This window comes from Entamoeba invadens (assembly GCF_000330505.1).
Source record: "Entamoeba invadens IP1 unplaced genomic scaffold scaff_1105074726325, whole genome shotgun sequence".
NCBI lineage: Eukaryota > Evosea > Mastigamoebida > Endamoebidae > Entamoeba > Entamoeba invadens.
The window spans coordinates 224899-247800 of NW_004443763.1; the positions used below are offsets into that span (position 1 = coordinate 224899).

At 30.0% G+C, this 22902-nt stretch overlaps 8 protein-coding genes across 8 annotated transcripts; 6 read left to right on the forward strand and 2 right to left on the reverse strand.

The window, feature by feature from the left end:
• Positions 1-2145: 2145 nt before the first annotated feature.
• Positions 2146-5346, forward strand: EIN_341310 (hypothetical protein; the record flags this gene model as incomplete). Its single annotated transcript, XM_004261476.1, has 2 exons — positions 2146-2339; positions 2610-5346. 2 exons carry the CDS (start codon positions 2146-2148, stop codon positions 5344-5346), a joined length of 2931 nt encoding a protein of 976 aa, XP_004261524.1.
• A 1393-nt stretch (positions 5347-6739) lies between these two features.
• EIN_341320 (hypothetical protein) lies at positions 6740-7534 on the forward strand (the record flags this gene model as incomplete). Its single annotated transcript, XM_004261477.1, has 1 exon — positions 6740-7534. The coding sequence occupies one exon, from the start codon at positions 6740-6742 to the stop codon at positions 7532-7534; it is 795 nt and encodes a 264-aa protein (XP_004261525.1).
• Positions 7535-8614: 1080 nt separating this feature from the next.
• On the forward strand, positions 8615-9607 carry EIN_341330 (hypothetical protein; the record flags this gene model as incomplete). The annotated part of the gene is made up of 1 exon (XM_004261478.1): positions 8615-9607. The coding sequence occupies one exon, from the start codon at positions 8615-8617 to the stop codon at positions 9605-9607; it is 993 nt and encodes a 330-aa protein (XP_004261526.1).
• A 1759-nt stretch (positions 9608-11366) lies between these two features.
• Positions 11367-11714, forward strand: EIN_341340 (hypothetical protein; the record flags this gene model as incomplete). Its single annotated transcript, XM_004261479.1, has 1 exon — positions 11367-11714. The coding sequence occupies one exon, from the start codon at positions 11367-11369 to the stop codon at positions 11712-11714; it is 348 nt and encodes a 115-aa protein (XP_004261527.1).
• A 1008-nt stretch (positions 11715-12722) lies between these two features.
• Positions 12723-13265, forward strand: EIN_341350 (hypothetical protein; the record flags this gene model as incomplete). The annotated part of the gene is made up of 1 exon (XM_004261480.1): positions 12723-13265. The coding sequence occupies one exon, from the start codon at positions 12723-12725 to the stop codon at positions 13263-13265; it is 543 nt and encodes a 180-aa protein (XP_004261528.1).
• Positions 13266-13423: 158 nt separating this feature from the next.
• On the reverse strand, positions 13424-14371 carry EIN_341360 (hypothetical protein; the record flags this gene model as incomplete). Its single annotated transcript, XM_004261481.1, has 1 exon — positions 13424-14371. One exon carries the CDS (start codon positions 14369-14371, stop codon positions 13424-13426), a length of 948 nt encoding a protein of 315 aa, XP_004261529.1.
• A 602-nt stretch (positions 14372-14973) lies between these two features.
• EIN_341370 (hypothetical protein) lies at positions 14974-17751 on the reverse strand (the record flags this gene model as incomplete). The annotated part of the gene is made up of 2 exons (XM_004261482.1): positions 14974-15123; positions 15211-17751. 2 exons carry the CDS (start codon positions 17749-17751, stop codon positions 14974-14976), a joined length of 2691 nt encoding a protein of 896 aa, XP_004261530.1.
• A 3259-nt stretch (positions 17752-21010) lies between these two features.
• EIN_341380 (hypothetical protein) lies at positions 21011-21586 on the forward strand (the record flags this gene model as incomplete). Its single annotated transcript, XM_004261483.1, has 1 exon — positions 21011-21586. One exon carries the CDS (start codon positions 21011-21013, stop codon positions 21584-21586), a length of 576 nt encoding a protein of 191 aa, XP_004261531.1.
• Between the last annotated feature and the right edge of the window lie 1316 nt (positions 21587-22902).

The window sequence follows — 22902 nt, forward strand, 5'->3', positions numbered from 1 at the left end:
CAATAGAGGCATCATTTTTGCGTGCTGGATATAAATGTATCATCAACAATGGAAGAAAAAGAGTTTATGTCAACATTGAAAGCGCAAGTGTTTTTCTTAAAACTCTTATCTCAACTCCACCATTAGAAGTTTTGGAAAAACTCAGAGCTCCTGAAAACAAAATTGAATTGTGTAGAGCGACAGATGTAAACGAAAGAACAGTAATCAAATTATATAATAAAATTGAATCAACACAGTGGTTACCAATCGAAACCGAAAAAAGCACACCAATGTCTGTTCCAAACCAATCGGTTAATAATTTGTTTGTTACAAATACCCAAGAAACGCAAGTTTCAGTTATCACCGAACAAACATTGTGTGAAACTGATAAAGTAATATTAAGTATGCCATTGTTTGATGAAAATGGTATAAGAAGGCCTTTAACAAAAGAAGAATTGGATCAGTTACAATATGAACAAGACATGATTGAACTTGAATGACTTGATGATCAATACATGTCTATCACTTGGAAACAGTAAAGTTTGTTAACTGAGTATTGTTCATTTTTTTGTTTGGTTTTATTTTAACTTTTTGATATTTATAAGACCAATTATATACTGCAGAAGGTGTATTAATAAATTATTGTAGATAAAAATATATCCATTTGAAGTTGAAAAAAATACTATTAAAAATGGTTTGAATTGTTATTAATTATGGTTATTTTTGAAAAACAATCTGCAGAGAGCTGTTTCGTTGCAGAAGGTTGATTCGGCTAACTGTACCTGTTTATTGATTCAATTAAACAGTGTCAAACCGCAACATTAAACTTCTAAACCAATACAAATCCAGCCTTTCTTCAATTTATTCCAGATTTAGCAAAAGTATATTATGTTGTTGATAGAAGAGACTAACCAGTTAATCATTAAAAAAATAACAGAGAAAATGTAATCGAATTACAAAAAAATATTCGTACAAGTCCAGCCACTCGCGCTAAAAACAGAATTAATAGTTAATTGTTGTCGGACTTATTGTTAATATCATGACTGAAATTCCAGTCGCTACATATGACAGTGTTGTGTTTAAAACTTATTTGTATAGAAAGTATGTTAATGAAGGAATGTTGTTTTTTGTTGATGGAGGCTAGAAATCTTGTCCGAATTGTGTTACTCCTTTTCAATTGGATTTTTTAACTGAATACACCACTCAACAGATGGATGTAATTCGAAACCACATTAACGTTCATTCTTCGTGTCGAATTATTGTCGAAAATGTATTTGGAATATTGGTATGCACTTAAATTGATGAAAAATTGATGGAAATTACCAACAAAGAATTGTGGTAAAAATGTTACAATTGCCCATGCTTTGTTGAATTTCAAAATTATTAAACGTCCATTAAGAAATGTCACTTTTAAATTTTCTACCACTATTTTATCACTGAACCTCAAAACAAAGATTTTTTATGACTCCTCTTCCACCAGCAACTATTAGATGGCTCAAAACTTTTATTAACAATGGTGACGTTTCTCCTATTGCCAATGGATAAAAAGAATTTGTCGGTGCGACAAACAATTAACGAATTGAATACATTTTTACTTAGTTTCTGTTTTTTTGTAAATAAATAATTGTATTTATTAAAAATTAAATAAAAACAAATTAGATTTTACTGCTTTTATATCTGTAGTTTCAGGAAACAACAGTAATATTTTTTTATTATACTATAATAAACTATAATTATACTATTTCTTTTATTAAATGTATTGTGAAACTGTAATTTAAATGATAAATTATAGTTACTTAAAGAAAATATAGTTTACCCAAAAAAAAATCTATATTCGCAAGAGTTCCCAGGACTCAGAAGAATTTTAATAACTTGCCAGAGTAGTTTTTTCAGCTAACTCTTAAATGTAAATTCTTAAATATTTAAATACTAACTAATTATTTAAGTAATAAAAAATTAATATAAATAATAATATTTATAATTATATAATTTGATTATGAAACTATTCTACTTATTCATAATTAAATTACTAACAAATAATTAAACAATTATAAATATTTTATCAATTATTATAGTAAATATATTATAGTTAAGAACTACAATACTAACATAAAATGATAAAAACAAATTATTTGGAAAATAAAAGTGGTAAACTCAAAATATAAAATGGAGCAAGAAAAACCGCAAAGTGATGAGATGGCGATTTTGATCGCAGATTATTTTAAGACGTCGCATGGAGAGAGTTCTTTTTTGAAAATTGCATCAGAGCTAAAACTTTATATCGATATTTTTTACGTTGTTAAATTATTAGAAAGTGCTGAAATTGAGAGACTCGACGATTACATATCGCATTTCACTGAGTTTGTTTTTAAATTCTAATTTATTATTTATCACTCAAAGACCAACTCAAGTCAAGTTGGTCATTCAATTTTTATTGAAATTACTACAATTTACATTCTTAACTATTGTTTCGTTCCTCCATAATCAATCAAGCACAAATTGAGTGATATGGATTTTTTCAAAATAACTGTACCATATTTACAAGTTTATTATTAATTAATTTTTAATACAATACAAATTGGTCTTTCGAACGAGAGTTAAATTGAATTATAATTAAACTAATAGTATAGTATCTCAAATAATTGCGACAAGGAGCTTCTTTACGAGCTCCGTTTTTATTTGATGACTCAATCTGCGTTGCGGAACGACCTGATTAATGGGCGGAAATTTTACAAGAAAATCGACGAGCTGGGGACTATCCCAAACCCACAAAAACATCGTCAAAAGTTTATGTTGATGTTTAACGAGAAAGGGACGAACGAGAGCGTAAGGAAACTCTGTGGTGACTATTTAAACTACTGTACGACCACATTGAAGGAGAAGGTCTTGAATTTTCTGTATGAGAGTCCTAACCTTTCCCGCTACTTGAAGTTTCCTGTTGTGGAGTCGAACATCTTGAAGAAACGAGTCTCTGATGGGATCCGTTATTCTCATCTCAAGAATTGTGGTCAGAAACAAGGCGAAACGGTCAAGGTTGTTTCTCTGATGACGTGTCAACACACGCACGACTTTAAGCCATTTAAGATCATCCCCGACGATTTCAATTTTGAAGTTGTGAGCGATACAACAAAGAGTCAAGTCACGTGCGTCCAATTTTTCAAGTCGGGGGTCTGTGTTGCCTTTTCTGATGGCAGAATTGGATGGGCTGAGTTTTCGTCGGGCACTTTTGACATTGTTGTGAGGGAAACCGGCCCCATCGAACTCTTAGAAATCTGCGAGCCATTTTTGGCGTATAAAATTGGTGGGTATGTGAGAGTAGTCAGCTGTACTGTTGGCGGAACAAAACTGATTTTTGAGAAAGATGTGCGGAATGCGAATGTGCAACAACTTGTTTTTGTCAACAAAACCGTCGACTTAGGAATTCTTGCGGAGTCAGAATTTGTTATATATAACATTTTTAACCGTGAGACTATTTTAACGATTGAAAAAGTCATTGGAGTTGTTTCTCTTCACGACACACGGGAAAGCGTTATTGTTTATAAAACCTCGATGAGTCGGTTAGTGAGTGAATTTTCACGATATAAGTTGATTGACGACGAGAAGCTCGGGATCTTTGTCAAGACTGTTTTGAATTCGAGTCTTGTGGTGTCTGAGGACAACAAGTACTTTATTAAAACAACTGATGGGGACAATTTTGCGAACGTTGCGAAGGATACAATTCTGAGTGGGGGGAAAAGGTGTGTGTTTATGCAAAACACGAGAAAAGACGTGTTTGCTGTTGACGAGAAACAAAGGACGCGACAACTTGGGTCATGTGGGGAGATTGTTGTAGCGGGTACGAACGGAGATGTATTTGTTGGTATTGCAAAGGGTGAGGTGATTGTTGCGTGGAAAAAGAAATGGAAGTATCGGATTGACTGGTCTTTAATACTGGAATTTTCTCATCCCCAACTATTGAACGAAGGAGAGAGAACAGTGAAACAAGGTGATGAGAGTATTGGCCAATTGAAAGAAAGAGTAAGTGGAATGGAGAAAGTGACAGTTGAACGCAATGAAGAGGTTCAAATTGTAACAGAAAAAGTTGGCTTGAAAGAAGGCATTCAACACAATGCAGGCAGTCGGAATGAACACAAGAACTTGAGCAATTCTTTAGCAAATCAAATTTCTATCAATCAGCTAGCAACTCCATCAACACCAACTGTCGTTCTAACAAATCAAACACCTGGTGGTGTTGTAATTCAAAAAGAACCACAAGTCGAAGTCAAACCAGATACGTTGAAAATTGTTGCGCCACCGTCTAAAAATCTTCCACAGACAGTGGTGAATGAGACACTTTCTCATTCCAACAAAATTGAAAGTGTAGCTCCACAAAAACGTGAACCGAGTCTCCCTGTTGTTCCTCTGTCATCTCAGATGCCCGTTATTACCATTGGAAATGTCGAACTGAAAGTGTCGAATAACCCAATTGCGAAGATCCCCAACAATATTCATATGGTTTACTACGACTCGACGAAGGGATTTTTGGTTGTTGAGAGCACTCAGAAGGATTTTTATTTGTACAAGACAAACGACTCGCAATACGAATCAATTGTGTTGACACAACCCCAATGCATATCCTTTTCGGCACACCCCATTTCTTGTGAGGACGTTTCAGTGTCGATCACTGCAAACTGTGGGTATGCTCTCTTTGGGTTGAAACACCATTGCGAGCTGTATCGATGCAGCTCGTCGAAGAGAATTTCGACGTTCGGCGACTCCCCGAACGATGCGATCACCGCGTTTTCTGTCTTTCCAAAGGACAACAACTTTATCCTTGTCGGCAATAGTAAAGGAGAAGTACTTGTGTATCTGGCCAATAAGAAGTTTCAAGTCTTTAAAAGTGGGGTGCTGAAGGGAGGCGCAGTTGTGTCAGTTGCATATTTGCCACAACAGAACAACGCGCCGTGCCAGTTTTTTGTTGCTACGGAGAGCGGGAGGATTTATTTGATGACATTTAGAAAAGAAAAGGGAATACAATTATTACAGAGACATCCCACACTTCGAGAAAGAATAAAACGAATTTTCACAGTCAAAGAAGGGGGGGTTTTGTACGCGATTGGGGAAAACAAAGTGTTTAAAATCACAACGGATCGCATGACCTCTGAATCTAAGTCATTTGAGAACATCAAAGATGCGGCGTTGAATGATAAAAAGCAGATTCTCGTGATGGACAAGAATGGTATGTATATCATTGATGGAGAATTTGCAGAGATGAAAAAGTGTTGTATGACAAGAGGAATTGGCGACATAACTTCCATAACAGGAGAAAGAGAGGCATTTTTGATTGGAACGAATAGGGGAGAGGTATACAGAACTTTTGTTGAGTGAAATGAGTGGTTTTGTTATTTATTTTTCATGTCTTTTAGATATTTCATTGAGTTTCTTACCACCCACAAGCAATGAAAATAGTTCAGATTCGTTGCATCATGTAATAATTCATAATAATTCTATAATTAGTATTATTCTTATTCATTAATAGTTAATTATTATAAATATAAATATAAGAGTGTTTTTGGTTTTCTTACATCTTTAAAATTATGTCCAAATTATCAAAGATATTTCAAACGAAAAAATAACTACTATATAATAATAAATGTATTATAAAAATACTAAATAATGTGACAAGTTGAAATGATTTTTTATTTTTATTTTTAAATTGTAAAAAAGAAAAAAAAATTGAAAACAATTTTTATATTAAAAAAGATTGAAGTTTTGTTGAAGGAATTTTTAATTGTATATTTTTGTTTGTTTTGATCTCAAAAAAGCAATTTATATTTCTGTGCTTATAATCCCAAAATTTTACAGTAATTAACGGCTGTTGTTAATCAATAATAAATAATTATAAATAAATATTTTTTTTAAAAAGAATACACTAATTTTTTTAAATATAATAGTTTATTTGCAATTATCATTTTTTAATGTATATACTTTTGTTTTTTTAACTTTATTTTTATAAATCACTTTAAGAATGAGTTATTTTAATAAAAACAATTTTTTTCAACCAAAGAATTATCACTCGAAAGTATTTCGGAATTAGTAAAAATGATATAATAAAAATATTAGTTCAATGTATTATAAAATCTAGTAAAACCAATAATTAATCATTTCAATAATGCGATGATAGAATTTGCAATTCACTATTATTTAAATTATAATAAATTTATAATATTTATTAATAAATTTATTTTAATTATTTGAATAAATCAAACACATATAATGTAACTTTTTATAAGTATAAAATTTTATAATATATAATAATGAATGTACACTTTTGAAAAACAACCAAATAAAATAACCTTCTTATTTAATACAAAAATATAAAGCATAATCTATTCAAAAAAGTTTAAATGTTTAAACTGAAAAAAAAGTTAATCGATTATTTGACCTTTTGTTGAACTGTTTAATAAAAATAGAATACAGAATCTATTTTAACTAAACTGCGACAAAAAAGTTGACCTTTTCTTGAATTGAGTTTTAAATAGAAATAATCAGTGACAATCCGCCAAGATTGCGTTTGAACTTCTTTGCATATACCAAACCAATGAAGTATAATAAAACAAACAATTAAATATAGTATTGAAACATAAAATATTACAAATATGAGTTAATCAAGCAGATCGCATATAATGGATTTGGGGTTCAATAATTCTTATTGTTTTATAAATAAAAAAGTTAAAGTATTTATTATTCAAACTACTCAAATTGGCATTCAAATAAGTTAATGGGGAATAGTAATGCCATGTCTCAATCAGTAGTGTCGAAACGACAAAAGAGTTTACCGTTGGAAATACCGGTACTATTAAATAAAGACTACTCATCAAGTTCACCAAGAAGTCCTTCACTCTCAAAATTGAAAAGTCCTAAAAGCCCATTGAAAGGCTTTTTAAAGATTTCTTCCGCTCAGTCAACACCAAGAGATTCATGTTCACTTGTTTTGTTTCCAATGTGTCGAAGCGGAGATATGTTCGACTCTCAAACCTTAAAACATAAAACTCAAAGAATAAAACCAGTCAATTTTATTGAAACTATTCAACAGTGGACGTCTCTCACAAAAATCACTCCTCTTTTTAACTCTGATGAGGACTCTCTTTCCGCCAAAAATCTCAATGCGTCAATCTGTTGTCACAAAAACGTTTGCATTGTCATCAAAACTGAAGATAACGATTTGATTGGATGTTTTCATCAAGACGTCATTCTGCCAAGTAAACAAAACGTCAATCAAAAAAGCTGTTCAAACGAATTTTTCATCTTTTCGTATAACAAAAACTTCTCACAAAAAATGGAAATGAAAGAAAAAGGAAAAAATCATTCAATCACAATCCACAAAAATTCCGAAACAAATTTCGTTTTTTCGGTGTACTCCGCTTTTTGGATCCTTTCAGACGGAACTATTAATATTCACCCCGCTTTAAAATCAGTCTTTAAAATTCCAAAAAATGTCGTCGATCCACTCATCAAAAACTCTTTTGTTAAATCAACAAAAATTACCAATCTCATGGCTTTTGAGATGGAATAGAAAGCTTGTTTGTATTAATTTGTTTTGTTTTATTCTGGTTTGAAATTTTGTTTTTTCGAGTTTTTTATATTTTTTTATTTAAAGTATTAAATTAATAATTTGAATAAAATCAAAATAAAAATATATTTTTTATAAATTTTAATATAATAAATTATTAATAATATTACATAAAAATAATTAATTATGGTTTTGTTATATTAAAAAATATTATCAATTTGAAACCAATGAGAACTGTATTATAACATCATAATATAATAAATATATTATATTTATATTATATTTTTTTTATAATCAGATTGAGTTATTTTAATAAGTTTAATAAAATTAATAAGAAAAAAAAAACTTTATCGAAAAATTATTTAAAAAAAGAATGTTCTATTTTATTATTTTAAAATCTATTCCTATTACAATGGTATAGTATTATTATTGGATTTATTTAAAAATTTTCCATTATTATTTCTTAATATTATCGGGAAATTGTTAATTCGTTTTTTTCAGTTTTAAAAGGGTATTGCTTCTCCATTCTCATTCCTGTTTGATTTGTTGTTGATTCTTATAATTAATAATTAAAAAAACTAATTTTTATAACAAAATCAATGCTTCATTCAACGATTCATTATTCAATTTCTTTTTGTTTTTCTTTTTTACATGCATTTTTTATAGATAAACAAATTTTGTCAATAAAACCCTCTTTTTCCTAATAAATAAAAGCTGTTTAAAGTATTTAAAATAAAAACCTATTTTTATGTTTTTTACATACTCAAAAATGTCATAAAAACCACTGAAAAAAGAAAAACGGAACAATGAATTTCGGTTTGACAAATTTGTTGTTCCAAAAATAGTTGTGCTATTTTTTTAAAATAAAACAATTCAATGATATTTTTTTGAAGAAGAAACAACTATTATTAAATTAAAATATTGTTAATAATAATAGTAAAATTGTTTGAAAAATGAAAAAACAATGGGTTGAAAAAATTTGACAATTATTTTTTTCTATTTTTGGTATTACAACTGCAAAATTTGGTTTGAAATCATCTCGTCCACTATAAAAGGGCAATTGTGTCATCTTAAAAGCATCAAATGGGAAATACCAACAACAAGTCATGCGTTTCTTTATCACGCCGTCGATCAGTATATACTCCACCAACAAATGTAACATTTCTGAATAACGAAGACTTGGATGTGAGCAGTAGCTACACTCCACGAACACCACGCAACCAAGGCTCTGTTTCAAGATTTGTGAAAACTCCAAAGAGAAATGAAAGTGCAGGGTCGTTATGCAAATGGAACGAAACGCTCGAAACGTACTCGACTGAATCAACTCCAAGAACCGAGAGAAAGATGCCAAAATACTTCTCTGACGTCACTTCAGTTTTCTCAAGACATCCTTTGTCTCCACGGAGTTCTCCAAAAAACTCGCCAAGGTCCACCAAATGTTCTCCTCGAAAAAATGCCCCAAATGTCTCGGCATTCCGCCCAGTCAATCTCTCAGAAAGTGATGATTTTCAAGATGAAACATATCAAGAAGCGTGGTGCCAGAACGAAAGCACATTTAAGGCTGAAAATTTTGAGAACCTCGAGCGACTTAAGAATGCCACGAAGATGAGTAATGCTAAACTCATCTTCGACTCAAGAGTGGACGAAATAGACTCAAGAAATCTCAACTCTCATATTGCTTATAAGGATAATATTATGGTAGTCATAGTGACCGACCAGAATGAAGTCTTTGGCTGTTTTCACGAAGAAGCGCTACCTAACGCAAGCTACGAAGGAAGTCAGCAAATAGTGTCAACAAAAAACTTCTTCCTCTTCACTTGGAAAAATAAAATTTTCAAAACGTACGAAAGAAAAGAAAACGTCGACAAGACTTTCAACGTACACTCAACATCAACACAACAGTTTGTGTTGTCAGTGTTCTCGGCGTTTTGGGTGCTCAAGACAGGAGAGGTGTATGTCCACCAAAATATCAAAGAGAATTACAAAATTAAGACTACAAGTAACAACCCCTTCTTCGAAAGTAGCGCGAAGCCCAACGCACAACTCAAGCATCTCTTTGTTCTCCAGTGGGAATGAGTCACATTTCAACATTCTGTATGTTGATTGTTCTTATATAATGGAATTTCATTTTTATTTTTTTTATTTGTTTTTAACTGTTTTTTATTTGAATTTTTTATTCAAATTTAATAAGACTATAATCTGAAATTTTTATAATAAATTAAAACTACTTTTATAATAAAGATACAATCATCTTGTTGTTTTTAATTAATTTGTTAATAATTAATTATTTTATAAAAATTGAAGTTTTTTTTTAATTACAAAACTTCAAAGTTTTTGATTCGTTCAATTGATGTTAATCCTAAATGATATTATTTAATAAATTATTAAAATAGTTTCAATAAACAAGTATTAAAAAGTAAGTTTAAGACAATTATTATGGACAGAAAACTGCAAGACATATTCATTAAATTCTCTTTTTTTAGCTTTTTTGTATTTTCATCCAAAATAGATCATTTATTAATATAGTAATAGTATATATACTATAAACATTAGTTAAAAAATCTCTGAAAATAGACAACATTTGCAGAAAGAATAAACAATATCTTCCTAAAAATGTCATTTATTCAAAATTATCTCTTTATGTTGTTTTTTGGTCTTTTAATACATTAAAAATAAAAAATAAAAAAAAATCGAACAAATATGCAGAAATGGGTCAATTGAAAAAAAGGAGAAATGGCAACAGAAAATACACAGAAAGTCGCTTACTTTTAACACCAAGTCTTCTTCAAAAAGAGTAAAAAGGACTTTAAAAGTTAAGAAGAGATGGAATTCAACAAGACAAAAGAATCACATCTCCCCGAAAATCCAGCACCTCTCAATTTAAGAGATAAAAAGTCAAGAAAGTCAATGACTTCCTTTCGGCTCCACATTTCTCCAACAAATAGAAACTCTCTTTCTGAGGATCTTTTAGGCATTTCATTTCAACAAAACAATAGTTTGAAGTTATTATATTAATTATATTAATTATATTATACTATATTATACTATATTATACTATATTATACTATATTATACTATACTTACATAGTACTGAGTTATAGTACATATCTATCAAGGAATAGTCTGGGACATATCATTGAACGCTTCAAACACTTTAATTGCCATTGGTGGAAAAGAAAAAAGCGTTAGAGTCCATTCTCTAAGTAACCACGAAGTGAAAGAACTAGTCACCACTTTTGAGTTACATAAGAATGAAGTGATAGTAGTTACATTCTTGGAAGATAACAAAGTTTGTTCATTTGATGGAGGTAAGGAGATGTATGTATGGGATGCTTTGACTGCTCAAGTTATACACAATTTTAAACTCGATGACGCTTGTTTGTCGGCAAAGTTCGATGCAAAGACACACAGACTGGTGGTTGGGTTAATGGATGGATCTTGTTTAATATTTGACACCATCACATTGTCGGTAATAAAGACTTTTAAACTTGATGAATGTATAACTGCAATAGATTTTTTTAATTATGAAGGTGAGACTCTATATTTTATTGGGACTCTAATTGGTTCGGTCTATATGATATCTGATACTGTTTGTTTTTATATTAATATTCTTATAAATAATAATTTAATAATAATAATAACTAATATTTATAGTATAATATAATTTAATAATTTAATAATTTAATAATTTAATAAAATATATATAATAAAAATAATAATAATAATATTATTATTATATTATAATATTAACTATAAGAAAGAAAAAACCATTAATCATAGTATTAAAACTATTAGAAATAGTAAAGAAGGACTTTTAGTCACTTCTGTTGTTGCAATGAAGAACACGGGTATGATCATAGTGACATACCCTGATAAAGTCGTTATGAGTTCTTTGGAGACATTTGAAGAACAAGCGCGATTCAAAAACGCGTTTTCGAACACTTTTGCAATCAAACCCGAAATAACACAAGATGAAAAGGTGGTGTATGTGCCTTCAAAAAGCGGAGCTTTGTTCTTCCCATTCATAACACGTGACACGCCAAAGAAACGAGTTAAGGAAATTCCAGGTGAATATTTTGCACTTGGAACGGACAAAACGGTGATAATGAAACAACTTGAAGATAAATGGTATATAGTTATTGATATTAATGGCTTTGCATCTATATTTAATTGCAACTATTAGTGTGTTATTTATCAAATTATTCTATTATTATTCTATTATTATTATATTATTAATTATTATTATACTATTAATTATAAATAAAATTACTTGGTGGTTTTTATTTTTAATTATTAAACGAAGAGAAATTACGAGGTCAAAAGAGGTATAAAAATTTTGAATTAATACCATGAATTAATTCATAGTGTTCTATTAATATATTTAATTTTATTTATTATTTATAATTAATATAAATATATATTATATTATCAATTCAGAGGTAATTGCATTTTATTGTTTAAAGATTATTGTGTAGTCTTTGCAACGCATTTGTTGTTTTCAATAATTTGTTTTGATCAAGTTAATTATTCCTTTCGACTTTGATTTCAAAGAGAAACTGATTGAAAGAAGTTGAAATTGTTTTTATCTTGAATGTTGAATTGTTTGTAAACTCCAAAAAAGTTTTTATGAGAGTGTAATTGTATTGTCATAGTGATATAATGAGTATATTTACAATTTAAATTCTTATAAAAAGAATAATTATAAACAAGTAAATTCTTTATGTTTTGTGTTTTAAATGCTCAATTAATTAGATTCAACACTTTTGAATTTGAAGGTGTTTGTAAACTGTATCAAAACGCAGTTGTTGTTTATTTATAAACAAAATTAAACTTTAAAAGAACAACACATACTGTTATGTGCCATTTATTCAAAATATTCATTTTATTTGTTGTTATGAAAATTAATGGCCAACCAAGTAACAAACGTTTCTTTCCAAAAGGTCCAACAGAAAGAACACCTTTACTCCAAAATGAAGGTGAATTTGATTCAGTTGACTCTGTACAAAGAAGACCAACAGAACAACGTGAATCTTTTTTTAGAAGGTCAATTCGAAGATTAAGTGGGAGAAGTCAATCAGTGGGGCTTCAGTTCCAAGACAAAAGAAGTGCACCTTTAACAGAAGAGTTAATTACCGAATTTCTATATCTTGAAAAGTTTGGGGATATGTATAGTGTCAATTTACAAAACTTAATGCACCGAATGAAGCGACATGAAGTTATTTACGAAGGCCAAGAAATAACAAATGTTCAAAGAATATCACAAATAGAAGCAGAGTTATCTGCTTTTGCAACTGAAATATTGAACGAACGCAAATTGAAATATCAAACAGTAAGGGAGTTACTCAATTTTATGTGCAACACATACAACTTGAAAGAAAAGGCTAATCCATACACTCTATATTTCAAAAAACTTAAACTTTTCTTAAATAACATCAAAATAACAACTGGAATTACTGAAAAAAGACAACTCAATTTGAGGCAACAAACTGCACTTCATGTTAAATATTACAGAAACCATTTAAAATGGTTGGAAAAACTTCGACATATCGAAGACTTAAAAGAAGATGCTTTTCTCAAGAAGACTGTAAATATAATTAAAAACTTTATTAAGACACATGAAAAGATATTAAAGTCGTGTGGATTTACAGAACAAGAAATGATGGACATGAACTTGCGACCATTTAAAACTAAGTTTAGAAGAGTACCCAATTTGAGATCATTGAATGATAATTAAATATTTTGTTTCAATTATATTCAGATGTTGTACTAGAATTGTTCATGTTGAAAAGACTTCTGTATTATTGAATTATTTATAAAGTATTTTACTGTAATGCTGTTGTAACACACTTAAACATTATAAATTTAAACAACTTGAATTAATATAACATAGACTCAATCTTCTATAACTATAGAATAGATGTAACACACATTTGTATTTATCACTTCACTTCCATTTTCACATGTATTGATAAATACACTCTGTTTTATATTTCTTCTATTCAAGACTATTCTATTTTCTTTCTTCGGACCATATTTAGCTTCTTCAAAAGATGATGGTAATGGATAAACATACACAAAATTTCGAATAACTTCTGGGTTGTTTTTTAATAGAAAAATATAAGGGATATCGACTTGCACTTTATTAAATCTGTTGTCGACCTTAAAATCGTTAATAACTTCAAGAAGTTCTTGTCTCCACTTTTCAAGTGATTTTACTTCGAGTTTGGTATTAAGCAAAATGGTGTTGTATATTTCTAAGTTATTTATTAATCGAAATATATTATTAGCTTCCATTATAGATAAAACAACGGACTTATTAACTGACTTGTGGATATCACTGTGATTCAAAACGTCTTTGATGTAATTTACAAACGAATGGAAGATCATTTTAAGTTCAACGTTCATTAAATTGACTGTGTTATAATTTCGTAGTGAAATTGGTAATGAGAGTCCTTGTGGTACAACATATTTTCCCGAAAAGATGTTGTACTTCTTATGAAAAAGTAATGCCATATTTAAAGGTACAGAATATCTTTCGCACCAATATGACAGTTGAGTAGTGTTAGTCATATATACTTCAGTCTTATTATTAACAAAGATAACATCTTCAACACTTTTAAAGACATCTAAATTACCAAACATAGAAATAGAGTGGAAAGTAGTCAATGAGTTCATTGTAGTCTTTAAGAACATTGAATGTATCTGTGAAACCACTTTTTGTGTTACATATCCTCCATCTCCTTTAAAAGTACTTTTCACAACATAGTCAACTTGTTTTTGGCTTGGTGTCTTCGACGACAAACACTCTGAAAGTGCTATACTCAACTTCACTCGGTGCATTCTAAGTAATTGTATGAGTTACATTTGAATTACATTCAAATGTATGAAGCTATTTCGGTACAATTCTTTTATATTTGTTGTAATTATATAATGTATCATTAATTATAATACAGTGTTCGTATCATTAATTGTTAAATCAATAACTATTAAGTAAATTATAGTAAATTTTATTATTAAATTTTAGTTCTGTTGAATTTAAACAAAAACACTTGTTTTGAGAAAATTCTATTCTAAAAATAATATTATATTATATTAATACTATATATTATTAAGATATTATCAAAAAATATTATTGAGAAGTTGGTTATGTTGAAAATACCATTCAACTATACTCAAATAAAAAAAGGCAACCATTCCAACATGGTAATTTACAAGTTCTTTAACTATAATAATAAATAAATTTATTAATAAATTATAAAAAAAAATAAAAATTATAATTAATAATTATATGAATTGTAATAAATAGATTATAATGCTTTCTTACAAATTTTCTTGGTGTTTATTGAAACTAATCAAAAAGAACTTCGACTTTATTTTTTTTATGTTTTACTAAAAATTATAATTATAAAACCAAAAAAATATGATAATTACAAATCACTCAATCACAAAATGGCAAAACGAGCCACAATCGCAACAATCAGTGCTACAGCAATATATATAACAAACCCAACACGACTAATTCTTTTTTCATAAAAGTCCATTACCTTTTCTTCCTCTTTTTTTCCTTCACACCGTTTCATTCGGACTTTCATCTTTGTGTTAATAGTTTTTTATTAATAAATATATACTATATTATATAAATAGTAAATATTAATAAATGTATAGTAAAAACAACAAACATCTTCAAACGCATCGACAATCGTTGTTTCACTTACACCTCCCATATTAAGTGGTATTGGTCGTATAACCCCTCCAACCTCGACTATTCCATTCGACGTTTCCGTGTCCTTTAAATCGGTTTTAACCCGCCACGTTCCGCATTTCATCTCAAAATGGAGATTGTCGATGACTTCTCTTTTCTTCTCCTCAATTTTTTTGCAGATCTGGATATATCGTGGAAGTGCATCTTCTCCTCTCAAACACTCTCTTTGAACTTCTCCAAACAAATTTTGCTCGTCAAGAAATGTCCAATAGGACTGACACAACGTGTAGATCTCATAATTGTTACAATCTTTATCTCGCTTTCTTTCAGAAACTTGAGTGGTGACGACGTTCGTTCCGTCATTCTGTTCTCCGAAGATTCTCTCTTCTATTCGTTCCGTCCGAAATCTCAAATCCGGTTTTGTGTCATTTTGCTTCGCATAAACGACAATTTGTCCATCACTTTTGTGATCTTTCCCACGAAGACAAAACGCAACAATCACGTTGTCAGATTCAATCGAAACCACTTCAAATATCCCAAAAATCTTCTTCTCATTTTTTTCTCTTTTTTCATCACTTTCGTTTTGTCTCACTTTATATAACACTTTATAAACTTCACCTAGAACTGGAAAAACATAATCACGTCCTAATAAGCGCCCAAGACTCACTTTTCTTTTCTCATTTCTTCTTTCATTTTGTGATTGGAATACTCGATAACACTCCTCTAAAGCCAGACTCTCTAAAAGACAATATATAACATTACTTCTCCCAATCAATAGATTCATTACTCCTCTTTCATACACAACAGGTGTTTCTATATCACACTTTTTATAAAGGCTCACACACATCAAAGATTTGATCAACTTTTTGTTTGTTATATCTATTGTTGTACTCGACCGTTCCGACTCACTCATTTTCTTTGACGTCTCTTCTTTATTTCTCAAATATTCTATTTCAGCTATTATTGTACTCCTCTCGTTCTCCAAATTTGCAATCTTCTCTTTGTATTCGGTTATCACTTTTTCGCTCATTATATTATTATGTTTTATTGTTTGTAACTTCTCTTTCTCATCCGACAACTTTCCTATCAAATCGTTTTGCCTTATAATCTCGTTTTCTTTTTCTGCGACAAGAGCTGTCAATCTCTCTATTTCTATTTTACTTCTTTCTTCTTCCGTTTTAAATGCTTCAAGATCTCCGTTCATTTGCGTCATGTTCTCACTCATCGTTTTGCTCAGAACTTTCATCACTTCAATCTCATCTTTTAATTCGACATTTTCTTGTTTCATTATTTCTACTACTTGTTTAAAGTCATCCTCCTCTTTTAACGCTTTTTCTCTCATTTTTGTTATCTCTGCTTGAAGTTCCATAATCTTGTTGTCATTTATTTCGTTCACTTTTTGCATCTTTTCAATTTCGGTTTTGTTTGGTGTTTTTTCAATTTCTTTTTTCAATCGCATTAACTCCTCACTTTGCTCCATTCGGATCTTTTCGACTTCTTCACTCAATCTCTCTCGACTCATCACTAAATTTTGAAGATCAGAAATCGTTTTTTGAGTGTCCATTTTCGTTTTTGTATAATGTTCTTCCTTCTCCTGTAATTTGTTTTTGAGTTCTTCGATTGTTGTTAAAAATTCAATTTTTTCTGTTTCGTATTTTTGAACTATTTCTTTAGTTTCTGTTTCTATTTTTTCCTTTTCAGTTTGTTCAAAACTGTCACTTTTGGGAGATTTTTCACTTTTTTCGGAGCAACTTGTTGTTATTATCAACTTGCTCAATTCTTCTGGAGATTTTTTCCCCGAGTTTCCCGAAGATTGGCTTCCTTTTCTTTTCGAATTTGTTGTTCTTTTCACATTTTGGAGATTGTTCAATTCGGGTATTTCACATGAAACAACTCTTTTCAATTTTGTTTTATCCTTCTCGCCGCTCACACGCTGCCCACCTCTTTCGCTCTTTTCGGACTTCTCACTCATATCATCAGAGATTTCGGAACAACTTGTTAACTCATCAGACGTGTCATTTTCCGAGATTGAAGGGTCGAAAGGTTCAGCACTTATAAGGGCGCCCCAGACTCTCCAGACCAGATCGACAGTTGCTTTAATGGTAGTCAACCATTTTGAGACTTCGCTTTGTTCGACGCAGAGACAACACAAGTTCTTATAGTGGTAGAGTCTCTTCTCATCGAATCCGACTCTCAAGAACAAATTGTCTTTCCCTTGCAGGACTATTGTGTTCTTTCTTGTCTCGGAGAGCTTCACAGTGACGTGCAACAAGTTTAAGATACACAGCGCCTTCTTATCGACGACGTCTTCTTTGTTCTCGAAGACTAACAAGAGAGGTGGCGAGACTATGACATAGACATTAACATATTTCTTCCGTATTGTTTGTTTCACTTTCATCTGGACGTTCCCCGCAAGGGTTTTGTTCAGTTCGATTTCTTTGAATATTTCGTCCAAGTTTGTCTTCATGAGATGTCCGACGTTCTTGAAGAGCAGTTGGATCTTCGACAACTTTGCCATTTCGATTGAGTTTCGCGTCGAAATACACAACGCGGACGCCCCGAGGTCTTTGTTGTATTGCGTTTTATTCACAAAGAAGTTTTTCCATCGTGTGAATGAAGATTCAGTGGAAAAATAAAATCTCCGAGACTCGTCTGAGACGGGTTTAATAATTATAGAATAAGTAAAGGTCCCAATAGCTTCGGGTGGAATTGTTTGATCAACTTCACTTGATGCCGTGATCTCGGAATTCAATAAAGAAAACGTCACTTTTTTTTCATGAAATAACTCCACGGTTGTGCCAGTGATAGAACACCAGACCGGTAACATTATATGGGCGTGCGGTTGATAATAAAACAAAACGCCTTCTTGTGACATTCACTTGTGTTTCTTCGAGTTTCAAAGGAGAAAGAATGTTGCTTGAAAAGACCTCTTGCCTGTTGGAGTTATTTTTGTGTTTTAGTTATCTGCTTGTTTATTTACTAAAGATACTATAATTTAATTAGAATTTTAATTAGTTAATTAAGTAAAGTTTATGTGTCCAGTAATGTCGCTTTTTATTACAAATTTTGGACAAATTAGGCAAAGGTGTTTCTTTTTCTGCCAACTCTATTGTTTGATAATAATAAAAAAATGGAAATAGTAGTTAATATTAGAATTTATTTATTAAACTAAACTATATTTTTTTTAAATGATGATTTATGATGTATATAAATGACTAAAATTAAATCCTTAAATTAGTCATGTTTCAACCAATTTTGACTTTGATACTAAAAAAGAAAAAAGATGGAAAAAAGGAAACAAAATTTATTTTGATGTTTGAATACTTCGAAAATATTTATTGTTATTTTTTTAAAAACAATTCAAAAGTGTTTTTTTTATTTTTTTTGCAATATAATTTAATTAAATTTTTTTATAGTATAAAAATAATTACAATATTTATATTTTATAGTAAAAAATAATATAAATTAAAATACAGTAGAAATTCTATCTGTGTGTGGTTTTGACCAATCAAAAGTGATATACACACCGATAGAATATAATGATTTCCCACATATTTGGCACAAAAACCCGCAAAAATAATGTCAATTGCAAATTTGTTTTTATTTTAAAAGAGTAAAGACTTGGTAATAAAAACTAAAAAAGAGAAAAATTATCAAACAAAAATAAATTCAAAAAAGATAAAAAAAGAAAAGCAGAAAATGCTCCTTTCAAAATATTAAACTTTAAATGATAATAAAAAATACACCGAATTCCACACACCAATCACAAGAGCACGCTTGTGATTGGTGTGATGAAAAAATCGATTCCACAAAACTTAACAATTTCAGCAAGAAAGTCACAGATATTTACGACACATGCAGACAACCAGCCAGGCGTGCTCATCTAAGTCTTTGAGGGCGAGGCATCGATGACATCACATTGCAACCTGTTTGACAAGGTTGGGTTGTTTGGTATCTTATTAGCACCACATGGAGTCTCACAATTGAAGTCACATTTGACACAAATGCAAATGGGATATTAAATGTGTCGCTGAAAACGAGACAACAGGAAAGAAGACTCTCAAAGGAACAGGTGGACAAGATGGTTGCAGACGCAAAATAGTTCAAGGCAAAGGACGACAAGATGATGACTTTTAAGGCTAAAAATCGACACTCACTTTATGCTACCGTGCAATAACACAGTGAACAAGCAAATTTTTTCAAGGTTATCAACAAAATACAGAGAAGCAATTATCAAAGTACACTCGAGTTGTAAATTGACAAGAATCCGCACCAAAAGTCCACGTTTTTATACAAAAACACAATGCGTTGTTCTTATTCTAAACAATTAAACGATTTAAAAATACACAATATTATTTTATGTTTACACGTGTCACGGTTTTTTCTCAAAAAAAACAAAAAAATACATTTTGTCATTTTTCTTGATTGTGGATAGTTTTACAAATTTCATTATTTTTTAGTTTTTTTGCCAGAAATTAAAAAAGAAAAGAAAAAAAAATTTACACACCTTGGGAAAACCATTTTCATGACTCCACACACCATGATAGAATTTTTACTGTATAACACTTTTTTCTATTAAAATCTATCGCAAAAATAACTATCATTAACAATTCAGTAAATTTTTTTATCGCATTGATTTCAGAATTTAATAAATTCTCACTAATATCTAAGAAATTGAAAAAAAAAAATTAATCAATAATTATAATAGTTAATGTATAGTAAATATATAATAAAAGTATTAATTTGAATATTTAAAATACTGTATAGTTTAAAATGGTTTTGATAATATTAAAATAAATACCAAACATCAATAGAAGAAGACCAAAATGACACAACTTTTTAAAAAGAACTGACACTGGACGGAATAAAATAGTATCGCATCAATGTGAATAGTAAAAAATAGTAAAAAAAGTAATACTTATTGATATAGACAAGTGTGTTTGGTGTGTTCATGTAGTTATTATTTAGTTATACAACAAGTAATGTTTTGTTGATAAGACAATTTGAATTAAGTGCATATTAACATTTTTTACAATAGATTGAGTAAAAAAGAACAGACAATCGAATTCAATGAATTTAAAAACAGCTAGATTTTTGGATTTTTAATAATAGTAAATTTTTTCTCAAAAACAATTGACATCTTTTTCATTGTTACCATTGACATTGATGTTGACCCTTATATTTATCAGATTGTATGATTATGTTGTTAAAGTAATAGGTATTCAATCATAAATTGTATACCTTTTCATTTATTTTTGGTTTATGTTTAGGAGTGTGTCATTGAATAACTGATGCAAACATTTGAAATACATATTGACTCCCTTCTTCAAGTTTTTTGCAAGAACTTCTTATATTTTTCTCATATTACACTTAATTAAACAAACTTTATACTACACTTTATAAATGATATAATTAATTGGATTGTTTGACGTATTACTTTAAAAACTGTATTATTTTTAATTATAAAAAACTCGTTTTTTCTTCAGACGTTTGTTGATTTGGGTTGGTTTTTATTATCTCAACAATCATTATATTAAGTTCTAAAACCAATTCAATAATTTTTATTTTGTTGTTATTTCTAAAACACTGACACCATTTGCAAATGTCAGTGTTTTTGGCCTATTTCACATTGGAAAACATGAAATATGACATAAAGAACATCATTAATAACGAGAATTAAAAACAATGTTGTTAAATGTCCTATCAAAGCCAAAATGTATCATCACACCCAACGTTTTTAAATATTAAATGAATTTTGAACGACTATTTACATATAAATGGAACAATCAACACTTTGTAAGACACTTTATGATAAATTGAAAAAAGATGATGGGTCAGTCGAAGTAATACCTTTAATAGACGGAATCTTGGAGGAAGAGAGCAAGATCAACACCAACCAAACAGAAGAATATAAAAAGAAGGCAAAAGAGACATTGAAAGAGATAGCTTGCATATCACAAGGATATGAAGACAACAAAATTATGAATAAAAATGATGCACAAGATTTTGTGGGATATGTCGATGCAGTTCGCACTTTTCAAAGTGCCAAGACTGAGTTGATGACACCACACTTCGGTTGTTTCTGTGATCCAAACATAATGCTGCGAAATTCGGACCTTATAAAGTTCTTAGATGGATGGATTGGGTTTGGAGAGAAGTACACGTTCAATAAAATTGATAAAGAACATAAAGGGTATATCACTGTCGACCAATTTGTTGACGCCAAAACGTTCCTTTGGAATAAAGAAGAGAAGAAGAGTCAAATAGAGGAATTGAGGATAAAGACAGAAGAAAAACAAAAGGAAAAAGGGGGCAAAATAACACTCGAGGACTTCATCAATTTAAGTGATTAATTTCCTATGACTTGAATTTATTATACGTTTCGATTGTATTTTATAAATATAGGAGGTGGGTTTAAAACGAATGAATAAAGAAGTGATATAAGAAATGACAAATTAATTAAACAAATTAGTTGGCAGTGACGACTTCTTCTTTGAGTTCGTCTTCTTTGACTTCTTGTTTGAGTTTTCTGTTGATGATCCACTTTCGCAAGACCATCACTGAAGCAATAAGTGCAGACAACACAACTAAGACTGCAAACACAATGCCCCAAATAAGAACAGTCGCAAGCGTGTAATTTGCTTTGTTGTAATTTGCCTTCCACGCGTCGTCAGCAAGAGCTGAAGCAATAAAGAAGATGACAAAGAACATTGTTGAGTGAATGGATATCCAAGTTCACTCCTTTTATACTGTCGTTTACTTTTTGAAATACAAAATGAAATGTTCCAGCTCTCAGAGAATGTTTCGTCGTCTGTTTTGTCTTGTCAATGTGACGACACACCTGCCAAAAGAGGTCATCCAAGCCTGTTCTTTGAAAAAAACATTCGACAAAGCAATACTTCCATACTTTGTGTTAAGCAATAACTGCTTTATGGTAATACTTTTAGTATTTTATATTGTAAAAATATAGAATAAATTAATAAGTGTTCGTTTTAGTTGAAAAATGCAGAGTCACTTCGAGCATTTCGTTCGTTTCGTCTTGTAAGTCGATATATTCTCGTTTTCTTTTTTTCGTTTTAAATACAATAATAGCATGGAAAATAGCCTACAAACCGGGACTTTTAATGTTTAAATGCTTTATTGTTATTTTTTTTGACTTATCAGAAAATTTCAGTCTTATTTTAACTGATTTTGAACTTCAAAAAATTGTGTTGTCATCATTATCTATATTTATAAAATTGTTTCATTTAGTAATATCAAAATTCATAATTTAAAACAAAAAGACATTTTTCTTAATTTGAACAATCAAACTTTCTTATGAATTTGAAATGATTTTCAAACATATAAAATATAGTTAAATTGTCGATTTAACAATTCTTTTTATTACTCAGTAATTAAATAAATGAAAAACACAAAAAGTTTTCAAATGTAACTTTTGAAATATTTTTAATTACAGTAAAACCTCGAGAGTTCCCCGATTTTTAGACCACTTGAATTTTGTTCAATGTTATTTAAAGTGTTAATGTGTTACATATATTCAAAGTACTTACAGTAAAACCTCTCAAGAGCGGGCATTTTTTAGACTAAAATTAAAAATATAGTTCTCTATCGACAGGTAATTAAGGTTTGATTGGCTATAAACGCCCGCTCTCGAGAACAAAATACCACA